Source organism: Taudactylus pleione, unplaced genomic scaffold (assembly GCF_031769625.1).
Source record: "Taudactylus pleione unplaced genomic scaffold, aTauple2 ptg000451l, whole genome shotgun sequence".
NCBI classification, from domain to species: Eukaryota; Metazoa; Chordata; class Amphibia; order Anura; family Myobatrachidae; genus Taudactylus; species Taudactylus pleione.
Genome location: NW_028284853.1, coordinates 1,694,470 through 1,710,429, shown reverse-complemented (window position 1 = coordinate 1,710,429; position 15,960 = coordinate 1,694,470). Strand labels below are relative to the sequence as shown.

Below are 15,960 nucleotides of genomic sequence, written 5' to 3'. Positions count from 1 at the left end.
CTGATGCAAGGATCCACGCGACTTTGCTGCTCCGCCCACTGTTTTTCCGTTCACAGCCGCAAACCGGCATCATTGGTATTGACACTTACATCAGTGCATGAGATCTGTCAGAATAAATTCACTTCTACACATTATGCTAAAACACGCTATTTGCATCTGTCAGAATCAGCCTCACAGTCTCAGCCAGTACCGGACTAACAGGTCCGCACACAGGGCCCGATTCAGCAGCGATCGCAAAATACAACTACATACGCAGATCGAGCGATTGTTAGCCATTGCGAATGCGTATAAGCCGCACTGCGCAGTTCTACACAAAGCCCTAGCCAGCAACAGACCAGTATTTTTGTATGTTTTACACTTTATTGTTAAACTTTCTTGGGAACATTTAAGAAAACTGTTACATGAATAAAGGCTGTTATCTATAGCAACCAGTCAGATGCTTTCTTGCTTGCTTATATAATGCATACTAGAGAAATCACAGTTAGAATCACATTGGCTGTTGTGTCTTGCAGTCACCTGTGCTCCCCTTTCCATAAATGACCACCGTTGTATCTTTAATGTCATCAGAAAGGTCACTTTATTCATAATTCTACATTTTTGCAGATTAGTCTAAGAAATGACCCACATTTCTAGTAGGTCACAGACGCTTTGGGAAATAAAGTGCACAATTAAGAACAATTGTTGGAAGTTACTATACAATTTTGTCAGAAATGGCTGACATGGGGCTTATTGAATAAATGAGATATTCACTGACGTGGTCCATGGTTGGGGTTACCAGCCTATGTGTAGGAAAGCCTCAGACCTCCGCCGTTTTGTATTTTAGAGGGAAATTGCCAATGTGAAGTACCAGTATTCCATTGAGGAACTGAGTCAAAACGAGACCCTGGAGCGAGTAAAGCAAGAAAAAGAGCAGCAGCTTCAGCGAGAGCTGGACACACACAAGGTAGGTGCCACGTTAGGGCCCAGAGCTAACTCTGCTACTGGGGCCCCCTCGCCATGTATGCATCGTACAACAGAGCAATATCACTGGGCACCTCCTACACAGCGTAGTACAGAACAGGGCAGTTTTGTGAGCAGGGCTTATATTTTGCGCACGAATGGCCAGACAGGTCAGATACATAAAAGTAATGTTTACTTTAAAGGGGTTTATTCAATTCTGACATCCCCCAAATCACTCTTAAGGTGCGTACACACTGGGCGATCAGGAAAGACAGTACGATTATGACATCGTAAATCGTACCGTCATTCCTGATCACCTGTAATGTTCAGGAATGATGGACTGATAGTTCAGTGCAGGCACAGTCCATCATTCCTGAACACGCCAATCTGTCGTTATCGGCAGATTGGCCAGCATGTTCAGGTGATGGACAATGTCAGAAACGACCAGCAGGAGCGCGCATCGCTGGTCGTTTCCGATATAAAAGTGCACGATTTGTGCACGATTACTGAGCGATTGCACGACTACAATGTCGTAATCGTGCAATCGCTCAGTTATATTGCCCAGTGTGTACGCACCTTTAGAATCCTGCTGTTCGTTCCTTCCCTCTTTGTGAATAATGGCAACACTAACTTGGCATTTTCATTATGATGTTTTCAATTATTTTTTTTGTTTATCTTTGACTACAATGTAAATCACGCCGGTATATTCATAAAGTCTATTTTTAGCAGTTTCATGCATTTTTGTTAACCTTTCAACAGTACAGTCCACAGATTGCGCCTTACACAACCTTATTAATCTTCCCTAATAGACTACTAATTCTTCATTATGCAAAGACTCGGCCATCCATGTTGGGTTAGGAAACCTCGTGTGGGACGTCATGGGACAAATAAGCCTGTTTGTAGCATAACAACACATACCACATAGGTTCCCAAACTCCGCCATTACAGTCCATGTTTTAAGGATATCCAATGGTTGAGCACAGGTGATTTAATTAGTAACTCAGTCAATTTGATTTAACCATCTGGACTCAAGCATGTCTAGTTTTAACACCTGGGAACCTCTGATACCGTATGCTATCAGCTATAGTGGGGAGTCCCACTGGGGGCATCATAACCTTCATGGATTTGCTACCAACTGATCTGAGCCTGATACCGTTCCAGGTCTGTGACCTCCCTTGTGCTAAAAATACACAGGTATGTGCAAGAATGACTTTAGGAAGCAGATACAGCGTATCATTGCCAATGCAGAAAATAAAGGGAAGGAGGGAAAAGTAAAAGAGAAGACTTTAAAGGGAAAATATATGGTATCTGCACTGAGCAAATATAAGAAAGCAGAAAGCCGTCTATTTGCACTCATTCCCTTACGTTTATATGACCATAAAATGATTTTTCACTGACAATTACTCTTCAGCTGATTTTATTCTTTATCTGAATAACGTCCTTACCTGGATAATTTACCTAAAACCCTTTCAGCACCTCCTAGACTTATTACATTCAGTCCGTAACCTCTGCTTTGTTATAAGGCTGCCTACGTGGAATATCTGAACGGCCCTTTCCTGTTTGAGAGTATGTATGCGGAGGATGTAGAGGGAACTCGGCTATCCACCCTCCCTGGAGTCGCTGAACTCGTGGACTCATATCCTTCCCGGTTACACATTGCAGGTGTTTAGGAGATGTTACTTCTATCCCCAGTTTATTTTGGCCTAGACATACTGTACATAAAAGTGCTGCCTTGTTATATCAAAGCAGTTGGGTTCCACGTAGTTCCTCTGCTTTGTTCATAATGGGGAGAGCTGCCGTTCATCTATATTGAAACCCACCTATGTATATTCTCTACAACAATCCAAAACAACACAAAGAGGCACCATCGATCCCCTGAGCACCCCTATGGTTGCTCACAATGTCTATCAGAACTTAGCCACCGGGGGGCCGGTGAAGCTGCGTACACAGGCGCTGGCTACACACCGGGGTCCGATTAGCCACACATCCCCCCGTTACCTCCCATAAACACACTGATTGTCCATCACATACAGATTCTCACTGCAACCGTCGTCAGTAACCAATCCCAACACATGAGCAGTGCGACTAAGGTGCAGTATAAAAAACATCGCTCAACTGCGCAAATATCGACTTAGCATCCACTTCTGAATCAAGCCCAACGTACCGACCAGTCGGCTTCTAAATTTCATTTTTACTGGCTGCGCTAGATAAATTGACAGAAGCGGATTGGTTGCTTTGAGCTATTTCTCCACTTTATCTCGCTCTAAAATTTGCTAAATCTCCCCCTTTATTATTATTTTATTATTATTATAATTTATTTATATGGCGCCACAAGTGTTCCGCCACGCCTTACAAAGTACATGAACAAATAAGTAACCAGTGACTTACAATACAATACAAAGCAGGACATGGACGTGTATAATAAACATTGCTATATTAGCGACCTTTACACCCACATAAGCAGCTGAGTGTTGGTTGCCCTAGTGGGGAGTAAGAGATAAATTAAATTACAGTAAGGAGACACACAACAAGGTAGAGGGCCCTGCTCGAAAGAGCTTACATTCTTTGAACTTTATTAAAAAGACACTATAGTGGCAGTATAGACCTTTTGTGTTGAATGCTGCACAGATGGCCAATACGCCACCCTTTTTAGCCCAGACGTTTATAATAGGTGTGATGAACATTAAAAATGTGTGTAGCACTGTCCTATTTTCTATCATCTGAAATGACCACCTCTAGCTCTATCTATTCCACCAGGGTCATGCAATTCATCACACATCCACTGTGATACAGCACACATCCTAGGGCGCAGATCCCCTGTAATGCCCCTCCCCCCTCTGTAATTCATCACACATCCACTGTGATACAGCACACATCCTAGGGCGCAGATCCCCTGTAATGCCCCTCCCCCCTCTGTAATTCATCACACATCCACTGTGATACAGCACACATCCTAGGGCGCAGATCCCCTGTAATGCCCCTCCCCCCTCTGTAATTCATCACACATCCACTGTGATACAGCACACATCCTAGGGCGCAGATCCCCTGTAATGCCGCTCCCCCCTCTGTAATTCATCACACATCCACTGTGATACAGCACACATCCTAGGGCGCAGATCCCCTGTAATGCCCCTCCCCCCTCTGTAATTCATCACACATCCACTGTGATACAGCACACACCCTAGGGCGCAGATCCCCTGTAATGCCCCTCCCCCTCTGTAATTCATCACACATCCACTGTGATACAGCACACACCCTAGGGCGCAGATCCCCTGTAATGCCCCTCCCCCCTCTGTAATTCATCACACATCCACTGTGATACAGCACACACCCTAGGGCGCAGATCCCCTGTAATGCCCCTCCCCCCTCTGTAATTCATCACACATCCACTGTGATACAGCACACATCCTAGGGCGCAGATCCCCTGTAATGCCGCTCCCCCCTCTGTAATTCATCACACATCCACTGTGATACAGCACACATCCTAGGGCGCAGATCCCCTGTAATGCCCCTCCCCCCTCTGTAATTCATCACACATCCACTGTGATACAGCACACATCCTAGGGCGCAGATCCCCTGTAATGCCCCTCCCCCCTCTGTAATTCATCACACATCCTAGGGCGCAGATCCCCTGTAATGCCCCTCCCCCCTCTGTAAATCATCACACATCCACTGTGATACAGCACACATCCTAGGGCGCAGATCCCCTGTAATGCCCCCCCCCCCTCTGTAATTCATCACACATCCACTGTGATACAGTACACACCCTAGGGCGCAGATCCCCTGTAATACCACTCCCCCCTCTGTGATGAAGCGCAAACACCCCTTGTAATGGAGGACATATCTCCAGTAAATCAGTATATATCCTTGGGCACAAATAACCTGTAATTCAGCACACATCTTTGGACAGACAGTCACTCATGTAGCCATCAGTGTGCTGGCGAGTGTCATCCATTTTCTTGTAGCACATACCCTTTTTATTCTACTCCCCAAGTGTTTCCTACATGATTGTCGTATGGTGATGACATCATCACTGTGTTTCAGTGACCTAGCTCGTTCTCAGGGAGATTGCTATGGGTAAATTTACTAAGATGGGAGTTCTATTAAGAAGTGATGTTGCCCATAGCAACCAATCAGATTCCAGGTATTATCTTCTAGAAGGTGCTAGATGAGAAGTAGAATCTGATTGGTTGCTATGGGCAACATCACTTCTTAAATAGAGCTCCTATCTTAGTAAATCTCCAGGAAGTCAGGGAGATCATCACTATTTCAGGGAGTCAGTTGACAAGTGTGGTCCTACTGCACACTCTCCTAGGTACCCTCGCTCCATCCGTGATGTCACCAGTGACCGTACTAGTGGCCTGTGCAGTGTGATTCCTTAGCCTGGACCTCACATACAGGACTAAGTGTACTGAAGTCTGCCAGAGCATATTCACATATGGTCTCAGCCACTATGAGAAGAGAAGCGCGGAGGTCGCCATATTCAACGAGTGTCTGCAGGAAGCTGTGGCAGAAAATCAGGAGGCCGGCGCCAGGAAGATCAACGAATTTGAAACAAAGAACAGTGAGGTAATGGGGAGGAGTATTGGGCTTGTAATGGACGTTAGCAACGGAAGTACTCCCGTGTTAGGGAGACCATTTATCTTTCACAAATTATTATTTTCTAGCCTTTAAGATGCCAGCATTCATTACAATGTGCTTCTGTCTTATAGGCCAGGACTATTATGCCCCTCCATGGTGGTTAATAAACAAATAACATCTGTAATAAATATGGTCTGTTTTAATTGTGGTCTATGGCCCTGAATCAGAGCCGGACGCTCTGACAGAGCGCTCGCTCTTAATCAGGGCCGTCCCTCCTCCTTTTTGGAGCGGCCTCCTGGCCGCTCGCATAGCTGTGGGTGACCACCCACAGCTATAGCGAGCGGCCAAAATGATGGTCGTGATGGTCAAGACCATCGCGACCATCAGGGCTTGCGACGAGACCCTGTGGTAGGGTCTCGCTGCCACAAGCCCTGGAGTGCTTTTGGCTCTATCAGAGCCAAAAGCACTCCCACTGACATCACTAGTGATGTTAGTGGGGCCGGCCCCAGACGGTAGGCGTTCCCATGGGAACGCTTCCGTTTGGGCAGCCACGCCCACCAAAGGGGGCGTGCTGTCAATCACCATCGACAGCACGCCCCCTTTGGTGCGAGACCCATAATGACGGCTTGGCCGTCGTTATTCGGGTCTCGCGCATGCGTACGACGGAGCCGCCTCCGTTGTGCGCAGGCGCACTTGGGCAACATCGACCCGCTTGCGAGAGCTCAGCGCTCGCGAGCGGGTCTGAATCGGGCCCTATCTGCATTAGATCATGGAAGCCAGGTAACCATTAAATATAATAATGATCTCCTTCATTTATAATTATATCAGTTGTATCTACCACTCTGACTATGGATAGTGAACCCTTGTATCACAGCGCTATTTTCCCTGAAAGAATACATTCATGTATAAAACCGCGGCAGATGCCATCTATAACTTATTTATGTTAAGGGTATAATTCTACTTTAAAAACAATGTGTTACCGCAACATAAAGCATCAAGTGTTCATTCACAGGCAGAGTCCACCCGCCATCTGAGATGTACGTAAACCATCGGGTTTGCGTACACCTCTGAATCAGTCCCAAAGCTAGACTGGACAATCACCTAGCAAGGTATGCTAGGTCCAGACATCCATTGTACCCAGTGAGGGCGGGCACCAAGGTCACAAGTGACTGCTGCAGTTCATTTTCACAGGCCAAGAGAACAGCACAGGTAGGTCCATCTTCTCTACCTGTGGACAAGATTATTATAATTTTCGGAGCCAACTCACTTAGTTAACCTCTCGCTATAAGAGCCCGAGTAACACAAACCATGCTTCCTGACACAGGCGTACGTTGAACTCTGTATAAACCCCAGTATATCCACTGTCTGCATTCAAGTAATTTTATAGTTTGCACCAGTGTTCTCAAGAAGCATGCTACACATATCCTCGAATGCCCAGTAAATTTGTGACGCGTGGTCTGTCTCTGTAGCTGCTGTATGAGCTGACCCAGATCACGGACCAGCAGGATGTAGATGCTAAATCGCTGCAGTACATTCAGGATGTCACAAAGCTGATGGACGACTTGTTAACCCTGGAGCTACAGTTGGTGGAGCAGCTGGAGGTGAGACAAGACTGGGCAGCATCCGATAGCCTTAAGGTGCGACCCTCCACCCACTAATGACCTGTGTCTTCTGCCCCGCACAGGACATCATTAAGGATTATGAGAGAAACATTGCCGAGTTAGTGTCCACATTTCTGGAGACTGTACAGGGCCTATATCCTTTATTTTTATGAGGGTTTTGGATGCCGGACCAGCAAACGACTTACTTTCATTCTCCATTGTCACGGTATAACCAGGGCCCAATCATCAAATGATTATGAAGCATGACAACCGGAGATTCACTTGAAATCGCCCCAACTATATTACCCCCTATCAGAGGACAATAATACAACCAAAGATAACACATCAGTGGCCTCAAGGCCTTTAAAAATTAATTACTAAGCAGATGAAATACTAAATATTAAAAAAACAATATGTAAATTAAATTCGATCTAAAACAGCATACATTTATAGACCTCAAAGTTAAATAAATCAGCAGATAAAGTCAGAAATACTGTGGAAATAAGTTACTTATCCTCCAATTGTCCTAAATGTTATCTTGTATTTCATCTGCTTAGTAATTGATTAATGATTACAGACGGTGCGGTGTTTGTCTTTGATTGTATTATTGCATTCCTATTGTGGAGACTGACTGTCTCCCTTACTCAGCTGCCTAGAAGAGATACCCAGAGTAGCGCTGAAGGCCCCCATACACGGGGCGATACGACTGAATGGTGCGATCTGGCTGCTATATCGCACCGTGTATGGCCCTGCTATCAGGCCGAGCGCGCTCCCGCGGGGTCGTACATCGCATTCCCTGATCTGTCTGCAGGACGAAGAGATCAGGGGATGCGTTGTGCGATCCCATTGTTTGCTATGCGGGTGAGACGGGGGGGGGAGCCGGCTTATCGGGCGGTCGGCCACCCGATACCAATGTGTGTGCGGATCACCCGACATGTCGGACGACGGATCCCCTGTCCCCTCACACGGTGCAATCGCACCGTGTATGGGGGCCTTTAGTTGGTTTCATGTCTTGATGTAATTAGCCCCTTAGCAGAGGACATTTACTTTTCCATAGTTAAGCCATCAATAAGCATAGAAACAAAGTTGCTCTGATATAAAAGAAACAGTTTTGGTAATAGTCGCAAATGTACATATAAAAGTTCCCATGCATTGTATATTATACCCCTTTTACACCGGAGCTAAAACCCGGGTTTTTGAAGGATTAACCCGGGCAGCTCCCTGGTGTAAAAGGGCAGAGGGTTGGATCGCCGGGTCGAGTGACCCGGCAATCCAACCCAGGTAACTAGCAGGGTTTAACACGGGCGTAGCCCGTGAAACCCTGCTATGGGAACAGCGCACTCCGGGTCACGAAGACCTGGAGTGCGCTGCTAGCCGGCCGATTGGTCCGGCTTCAGTGGCGCTTGGAGATGACGTCATCTCCAAGCGTCCACTTTCACTCCGCAAAAGCCTGGTCTATGCAGACCCGACTGCGGTGTGAGCGGCGCTGACTCGGGAATATCCCGAGTCAGCGCCGGCAAAATTCCGGGTCTGATCCGGATAGGAACTTTGTTCCAACTCCGGGTCAGACCTGGAATTTAGGTGGAAAAGGGGTATTAGTAAACTATACACAAGTTCATACAAAAATAATGCAACACTTTTTTTATGTCTATACCAGGGGTAGGCAGCGTTATTAGCTTTTTGGCTATTGCCAAGTTCAACATTACAAGGCGCAACAATTTCCAAAGTACCACCATCATTAAGGCATATACAAACCTTGACAAAAGTAATAGATGGGTACGAAGAATATTAGTGACTTCCCTGTGCTTCCTTCCTTCCTTTTTTTTTTTTTTTAAACTAGTTCGCTCCCAAGGGTGCCCCGTAAAACATCCTAGTGCTAAAGGCTGCCTACTCCTGGCCTACACAGTGGAGGTAACCATTGTCTATGCGAAAACCGCTTATTAATTTACTAGGACATTGGTTCTCAAACTTGGTCCTCAGGACTCCAAACAGGTCACGTTTTCCAGGTCACCCAGCAGCACAGGTGTAGTCATTACTCACTGACACATTTTAAAAGATCCACAGGCGGAGCAAATTATGGCCCTCATTCAGAGCCGTACTCTCTGAGCAGAGCGCACGCTCTGAATGAGGGCCGGCCTCCATGAAAATGGAGCGTCCTCCTGGACGCTCGTATAGCTGTGGGTGACCACCCACAGGCTATACGAGCGTGCAGTTTGATGGCCGCGATGGTCTTGACCATCGCGACCATCGAAACTGCGAGCCGGAGCCTGCGGTTGAGGTTTTCAACCGCAAGCTCCGGAGTGATTTTGGCTCTATCAGAGCCAAAATCACTCCCACTGACATCACTAGTGATGTCAGTGGGCCGGCTTCTGACGGGAGGCGTTCCCGTGGGAACGCCCCCATCAGGGAGGCACGCCCCCGGCACGCCTACCAAAGGGGGCGTGCTGTCAATCAACATCGACAGCACGCCCCCTTTGATCAGACACAACGAGCGAAGGACTTTCCTTCGCTCGTCGCGTCTGGCGCATGCGCACGACGGAGCTCCCTCCGTCGTGCGCATGCTCAGTCCAGAACATCGACCCACTTGCGAGCGGACAGCCGCTCGCGAGTGGGTCTGAATCAGGCCCTATATCACTTGTGATTCTGTGAGACCTGGAAAACATGCACTGTTGGGGGTCCTGAGGATCGAGTTTGAGAACCTGTGCACTAGGAACTAGGCATGATGACATGATGTCACTGATTCCTAGTGAGTTGATAGCAGGACCCCCATAGTCATGAGAATGCAACCTAACAAAATGGCTGCTTCACTGGTGTGTAGGTGATGGCCAAACTTTAAAAAGCCTCAGATTGTACCCATCAGCTAGTAAATAGGCTATCCTGCTAAATGTCAGATACAGGGAATGTATATAAGGAGCTAATTCTCCTTCGCGTTCACCTGATCTTCAGATATGGTCACTGGCCTTACTCCCATTCCCGCAGATAACTCCTTAACCCCTCTGTGCACAATGGCTCAGATCAGAGACCAGGAGAACCAACATCATGAGAAGCTGCTGGAGTTTTCCATTAACTTGCTGGAAAGAGTGCTCAAAGGGGAGATGGATGAAGAAATGACCGACGAACTTCGAGTGGTAAACAGATTGTGTCTTCCGTGTGCTATAATGCTCATTACACCAAGCTGTGCATGGAGACCCATCGGCAGAAGGTGTATCCTATATCGCCTCATAGAATCTCATTGGGGGAAAATAATTGGCAGAGTTGTTTCAGAATGAGACCAGTAAATTATCCTGAGCTTCTGTATAGATGTCTGGCAGATATAACAAACACCTATATTTTTTTTCAGAGTCCCAAATAGGAAGCCAAAGAATCAATTAAGCGGGGGCACTGGGGCACTGTGTATTACTGCTTAAACACAGCTGTCTAGACTAACAAAGTTGTTCTAAGCACGGAAGTTGATTACTCTTTACTATCTTGGCAGCTCTTTGTAGATAAAGACACGATCGTTAACGCGGTCAGTGCCTCCCATGACATACACCTGCTGAAAATTGACAACCGGGAAGATGAACTTGTCACCAAAATCAACAACTGGGCTACAAGCCTCGTTCAGAAGGTGAGATTCTAAATCCGTATTATCTGAAATACAAAATTATTTTTTGAAGGCGTTCTATATGCAAAATAGGCCCCGATCATAGTTACATTATATGTAACACAACTTCTGTCACCTTCGGGCGTTTGAGTACATGCAGTCCTCTGTCTACAGCCGCTTTATCACCTAACTGTTCTACCTCCCTTTTCCTGCACACTTTGGAACGCTGGATCTGTCTGTCACAAACTCACATCCATCCACAACCTGTTCCTCTGTCATTTGGTCTGCCGCCTTGCCATTAGTGAAATTGGCTCTACCCTCCTGACGCTGCTTGCCCGCTACTCTCTCCTATAGGATATCTACTTCACCCACTCTCCTTGACCCAGTGACAAGGTGGTAGACTTGGCTCCTTTTTGTGCCTTGGTTGCACTGTCCATATCACCCCCAGATCATGCCCTGTCCTTCGCCTCCTTATAATTCGATCTTTTCTCTCCCCTCCACCTCTGAATACTACCATTTATTGCCTCCTCTAGGCCAAGTTCCCAGTGCCTTGACAACTTCACCTCCTGGCTGTCTCACCACCTTTCAACTGATCTACCCACTTTTATTCTAGGGAATTTCAAATTCCTCTGGGTTACTTCCTCCTCCAGCAGACATCATCTCCCAACCATCACAATAGAGATTCCTTGGACCTTGTGTGTTCTCCCATCTTCAGGTTCTCAAACTCTGCCTTACCACAGCCTTTTTGCTTTCTACCTCTTCTTGCCTCCCGCAGTCATTTGAACCCACCACAACACCTCAACAGCCTAGACCCGATTATCTTCTCAGCTTCACTTGAACCACTCATCTTTCTTATATCTACCATGTTCTGTTGGATTCTATAGTCTGTCTACAACATCATACTTGCCACAGCTCTTAACGAGGCAGCTCTAGCCACCAAACACTGTCTCTGTTGATCCAAACCTCAACATTGGCACTCCAAACAGACGCGCCGCCTACAAAAAGTGCTCCTGCACTACCAAAAATCAATGAAGAAAATTGTGGTCAAACGGTGACGTCTTCAGTTTCAACCCAGACAACCAACTTCAGTGAATTTGCTTCTCTGCCCTCCCTCCCCTTCTTCCCTCACTAATCACTTACTTCAAAGGCAAAGTCTACACAATCTGTTAAAGAAAAAACAACTTTCGCTATACTTCACCCAACACCCGCATTCTCCTCTCTCACACAGTTAGTCCTTTCTCTGCCGTTACTGAAGACACATTTTCACATTGCTCTCCTACTCTTCCCCTCCTTTCCCCCTTCATTGCTTGCCGGCACCAAGCTCACCTCTTCAACCTGCCCCTCTCCAATGGCACATTCCCTTCTGTCTTCAAGCATGCACTATTCTCTCCGATCTTCCAGAATGAATTTCTTGGCCCTACCAATCTCTCCTGCTACCACCCCATTTCTGCCTTGCTTTCTTCCAAACCATTTGAATAGCTAATAAAATTGCCAGGCCTTCTTTCCCATTCCCTCCCCAACCCCCTGCACTTCGTTTTCCGCCTACTACACTCTACTGCAACTGTACCGGTTGGGGTTTACCCAAGGGTATGTTGTCAGCCTATTGTCTCTTTATACATCCCATGTGTGCAACTGCCCCTCCGCCATCATCAAAATGCAGCACGTCCAAAACAGAGATCATCTTTCTCCCTCCCAATGCCCCCACGGTTGATATCACATTCTCCTCAGTTTCCCAAGCCTGATGCCTTGTGTTCATCTTTGATTCCATCCTCAGTTTTACACTACACATCTTGTCCCTTGAACGGTCATGTCAACTCCTCATTAGAAACATTGCAATAATAGGTTCTGGTCTCACTCATGGATTATTCTTAATGACTTCTTCAACCTCCAGCTATCTGGCTTTCCCCTCACCAATCTTTCTCCTCTACAATCAGTTCTAAATGCCATTGTAAGCCTGATCATCTTCTCTCACCTGTCCACCATTTGCAAATTCCTAAACTGGCTCCATATTACCTCCAAAATCCAATTCAAACCACTCACAATCAACTCCTCCTTACAAACATCTCTGACCTTGTTGCAATAATCTCCCTCTTGTCCTCTTAGATCTTCCGCCCCGCGCCTTGTCTCCTATGTGATAGACACCTCTCACTCCTGCCTCCAAGACTTCTCTCATGCTGCTAAACATTTATCCCTAGAAAAGGAAAGAACTTTTGTGGTGCAGGATCAACCAATTCTTATAAATGGCTTCAAAGTTTTTTTAAAAGTTCATCACCGTTGGTTTCTACAATAGTAGATAAGAATATTAAAAGTACATCAGAGTGTGTTGCAACAATGGTGGAAACCTAAGCGGCGGCTTGCATGCACCATTATAGAAGAATCAAAGCATAAACTAGTTACGCATTTCACGGGTACGCTGCCTCTTCTCCAGACTTCTTTATGCCTTTTTTTTTTTTTTTTTTTCAAAGTGGCGTTTTTTTCACACAGGGCCTTTTTCAGCAGTGGATGGAATTGCAAAGCTGCACTATCGTGGTCATTGCAGGCTGGCCGGCTTGCGAGGTCAGTAGCATTCCCGCTCGGCCCTGCCCTGTTTCTGAAGGGCAGAAAGCACCCTGCCCTCCAGCACAGCGCCCCGCTGAAACAGCCTGCGGGTTCAGTCCTCCACCCGTGGGACGCAGTGTCCCGCGGGTGGCGAAAACGGCAGAGCAGCGGTCACTGCTGGTGAATGGATGCCGGGCTCTTGCGTCCAGCATCCATGCCCTACACCGCGGCGCTTGGGGGCTGCCCGGCCTGTCCGTAAGTGCCGGGGACGCCCCCAAGAGTGACGAAAAGGAGGCGCTTCTTTCCTTGACCACGCCGATCTTTTCGGGCGCGCGAGCAGAAGTGCCCTTGCTCTAGGTCCAGCAACCTGCCTGCCGTCGGACATAGAGTGAACACTAGGTCAGGAAGTCTGCGTCTATGGATGCAGACGCTGGCTTTGTCTCTCCCGGAAAACGTGATGCACCCCCGTTTCTAGGAAATGCAGGCTGTCCTCGCCCCCCCCAAACGCCTCGGCCTGTCAGTAAGGCAGAGGCATAAGGGAGGCCTGAGTGCACTCTCGCAGGACCCGTTCTGCACATGCGTAGATTACCAATAATCGGGAAACTGCGTGAGGAAGCGTATCCGCATCCTCTAATGCACAAATTCTCAAACTCTGTCCTCAGGACCCCAAACAGTGCATGTTTTACAGGTCTCCTCACATAATCACAAATTAAGTAATTACCGCCACCTGTGGATCTTTTAAAATGTGTCACTGAGTAATGAATACACCTGTGCACCTACCAGGAGACCTGGAAAACGTGATCTGTGTGGGGTCCTAAAGGACGGAGTTTGAGAACCACTGGTCTATAGAATAGGGCCCACAGTTAATAAAATGTGTTACGTCAGAGCGGCGGCTTACTGTTCTGTGACCTGCAGCTTCTCGTCAGAATGATGAGAGAGTCAGTCTGATCATTCGGATAACGAAAATCTGCCGGCTTGCCATAGACAAGTCTGAAGAAGCAGCCAGCGTACCCATGAAACGCGTAACTAGTTTATGCTTTAATTCTTCTCTATGTAAGACACCGCTTACATTTCCACCTTTGTTTAAACACACTGTGATGTACTTTTAAGCCATTCATAAAAAATGGTGCAGAGTATTCTATTGGTAGAACCTGCGCCACAAAGGAGCATTCATTATTTTTGTACAGTCACAAGAGGTACTGAAACCATCTTCCTCCTTTAAAAGGCAGCAACTCTTAAGAGTACCTTCAATGAGAGGGTGCGGATCGTTTTCTCCACAAAAACGTATCCCTACCTGGCCTGGCGAGACTCTTTCACCATCTCTCAACAGTATAAAACATTCTTTGAAAACCCAGGATCTTCACTATATCCTTCCAACAGCTGTTACTGCTTTCCTTGGGTGTTTCACCAGCTACAGTCCCATTTCCAATAAGTGCTACTAGTTCCCATTGTCCTTGTATTGCCCTCTCCCTCTGTACTGTGAGTTTCCATGAGCAGGGCTCTATCTACACTCTGTGCTACGCTGCACACACTGCCGATAACAGCACAATTTTTTTTCCGCTGATGGAGAGCTGTAGAGAGAGAGAAAGTTGCATTTGTACGACCCCCCACCCACAGAAACCTCAGAAGTTGTAGCTCAGGTAAGCTTTATGGTTGGGAAAAAAAAAAATGTGATTCCTAAAAAAAAAAAAAAAGCATATAATCAATTCCTGGACAGGTTCAGAGAGAAGAACTTCAGCGGAATCGCAAGAGAGTCGCCGAGATCAACACATACATTGATCACTTGCGGGATGAGCTGGATAACCTTGATGTCCATGAGCCGATGTGACACTCTCACTGGCCAACTGAAGAGGTTCTTACAGCTAACTGATGTGCACCTAGAAACCCCCCCCCCCTTGTGTAGACTAGTAAAAAGTGAGGGACCCTCAATGTTCCCCTGCTGATTGCACAATGTAGCCAGTGCTTATGTTAAGATTTGGTAGAAGGAAGTACAGGACCAGTCTGCTTCAGTCTGGGATCCTAGTATCGTATTCCTAGTGTGAGGGCAGGGAGTTTCTGCAATTCCCAGTCTTCCTGCCTCACCACGAATGGTGGAAGACCTGCTAATTTAAATCTAAGTATAGAGGTCTTCTCATTGCATATATTGGTGACTTCTTCTAAGAATACAAAGTTATTTCAGTTTATATGGTTTCGAGCCCACTTAAGATAAAATGTTCATGAATAAATCATACGTACCTATACAATATTGTGTCTTGGTCAAGAAGATCAAGTTCTGTATTTGAAGAACTCAGTCAAGGTTATTTAAAACCTGCAGTAAAACTCTAACAGCCAATCAGAAAGTTGTTATCATTGTCTAACTTGCACGTGATATATTTAAGCCTACGTCTGTTTGGTGGGTAAGCTTTTACTGTAGATTTGTACTAGTGAGTAATGTTAGAAAACATCCCTCAGTGTGTCCTTATTAAAACAATTGTACTAGAGCAACCAAAGTCCCTAGGGCACTACAATTTGGAGTAAAATGTATTGTGATTAAATGGAAAGAGCCTCATCTATCACTGCGGATGAGATTTGTACAAGGAATATCTTGGGGTAACAAATGAAGTCATACGTAACAATACGTATATCAACACACTCAGACTCCATTTTTTAATTTTATTTATTATTGCTAATTTCTGTTATTTGTTTTTCGCAAATAAATAAAATGGATATTTTTGTTAT

The 15,960-nt window shown here is 46.3% G+C and overlaps 1 protein-coding gene across 1 annotated transcript in view; it reads left to right on the top strand.

Moving 5' to 3' along the window:
* DRC3 (dynein regulatory complex subunit 3) overlaps positions 1-15,959 on the top strand; it is a 35,782-nt gene extending 19,823 nt beyond the window's left edge. The window contains exons 6-13 of the mRNA XM_088448124.1: positions 824-943; positions 2,463-2,575; positions 5,334-5,508; positions 6,990-7,121; positions 7,205-7,275; positions 10,126-10,249; positions 10,597-10,728; positions 14,960-15,959. Of these exons, the coding sequence (XP_088304250.1) occupies positions 824-943; positions 2,463-2,575; positions 5,334-5,508; positions 6,990-7,121; positions 7,205-7,275; positions 10,126-10,249; positions 10,597-10,728; positions 14,960-15,070 (978 nt within the window). The 3' untranslated portion in view covers positions 15,071-15,959. The remainder of the gene's footprint in view (positions 1-823; positions 944-2,462; positions 2,576-5,333; positions 5,509-6,989; positions 7,122-7,204; positions 7,276-10,125; positions 10,250-10,596; positions 10,729-14,959) is intronic.
* The last annotated feature ends 1 nt before the right edge of the window (position 15,960 follows it).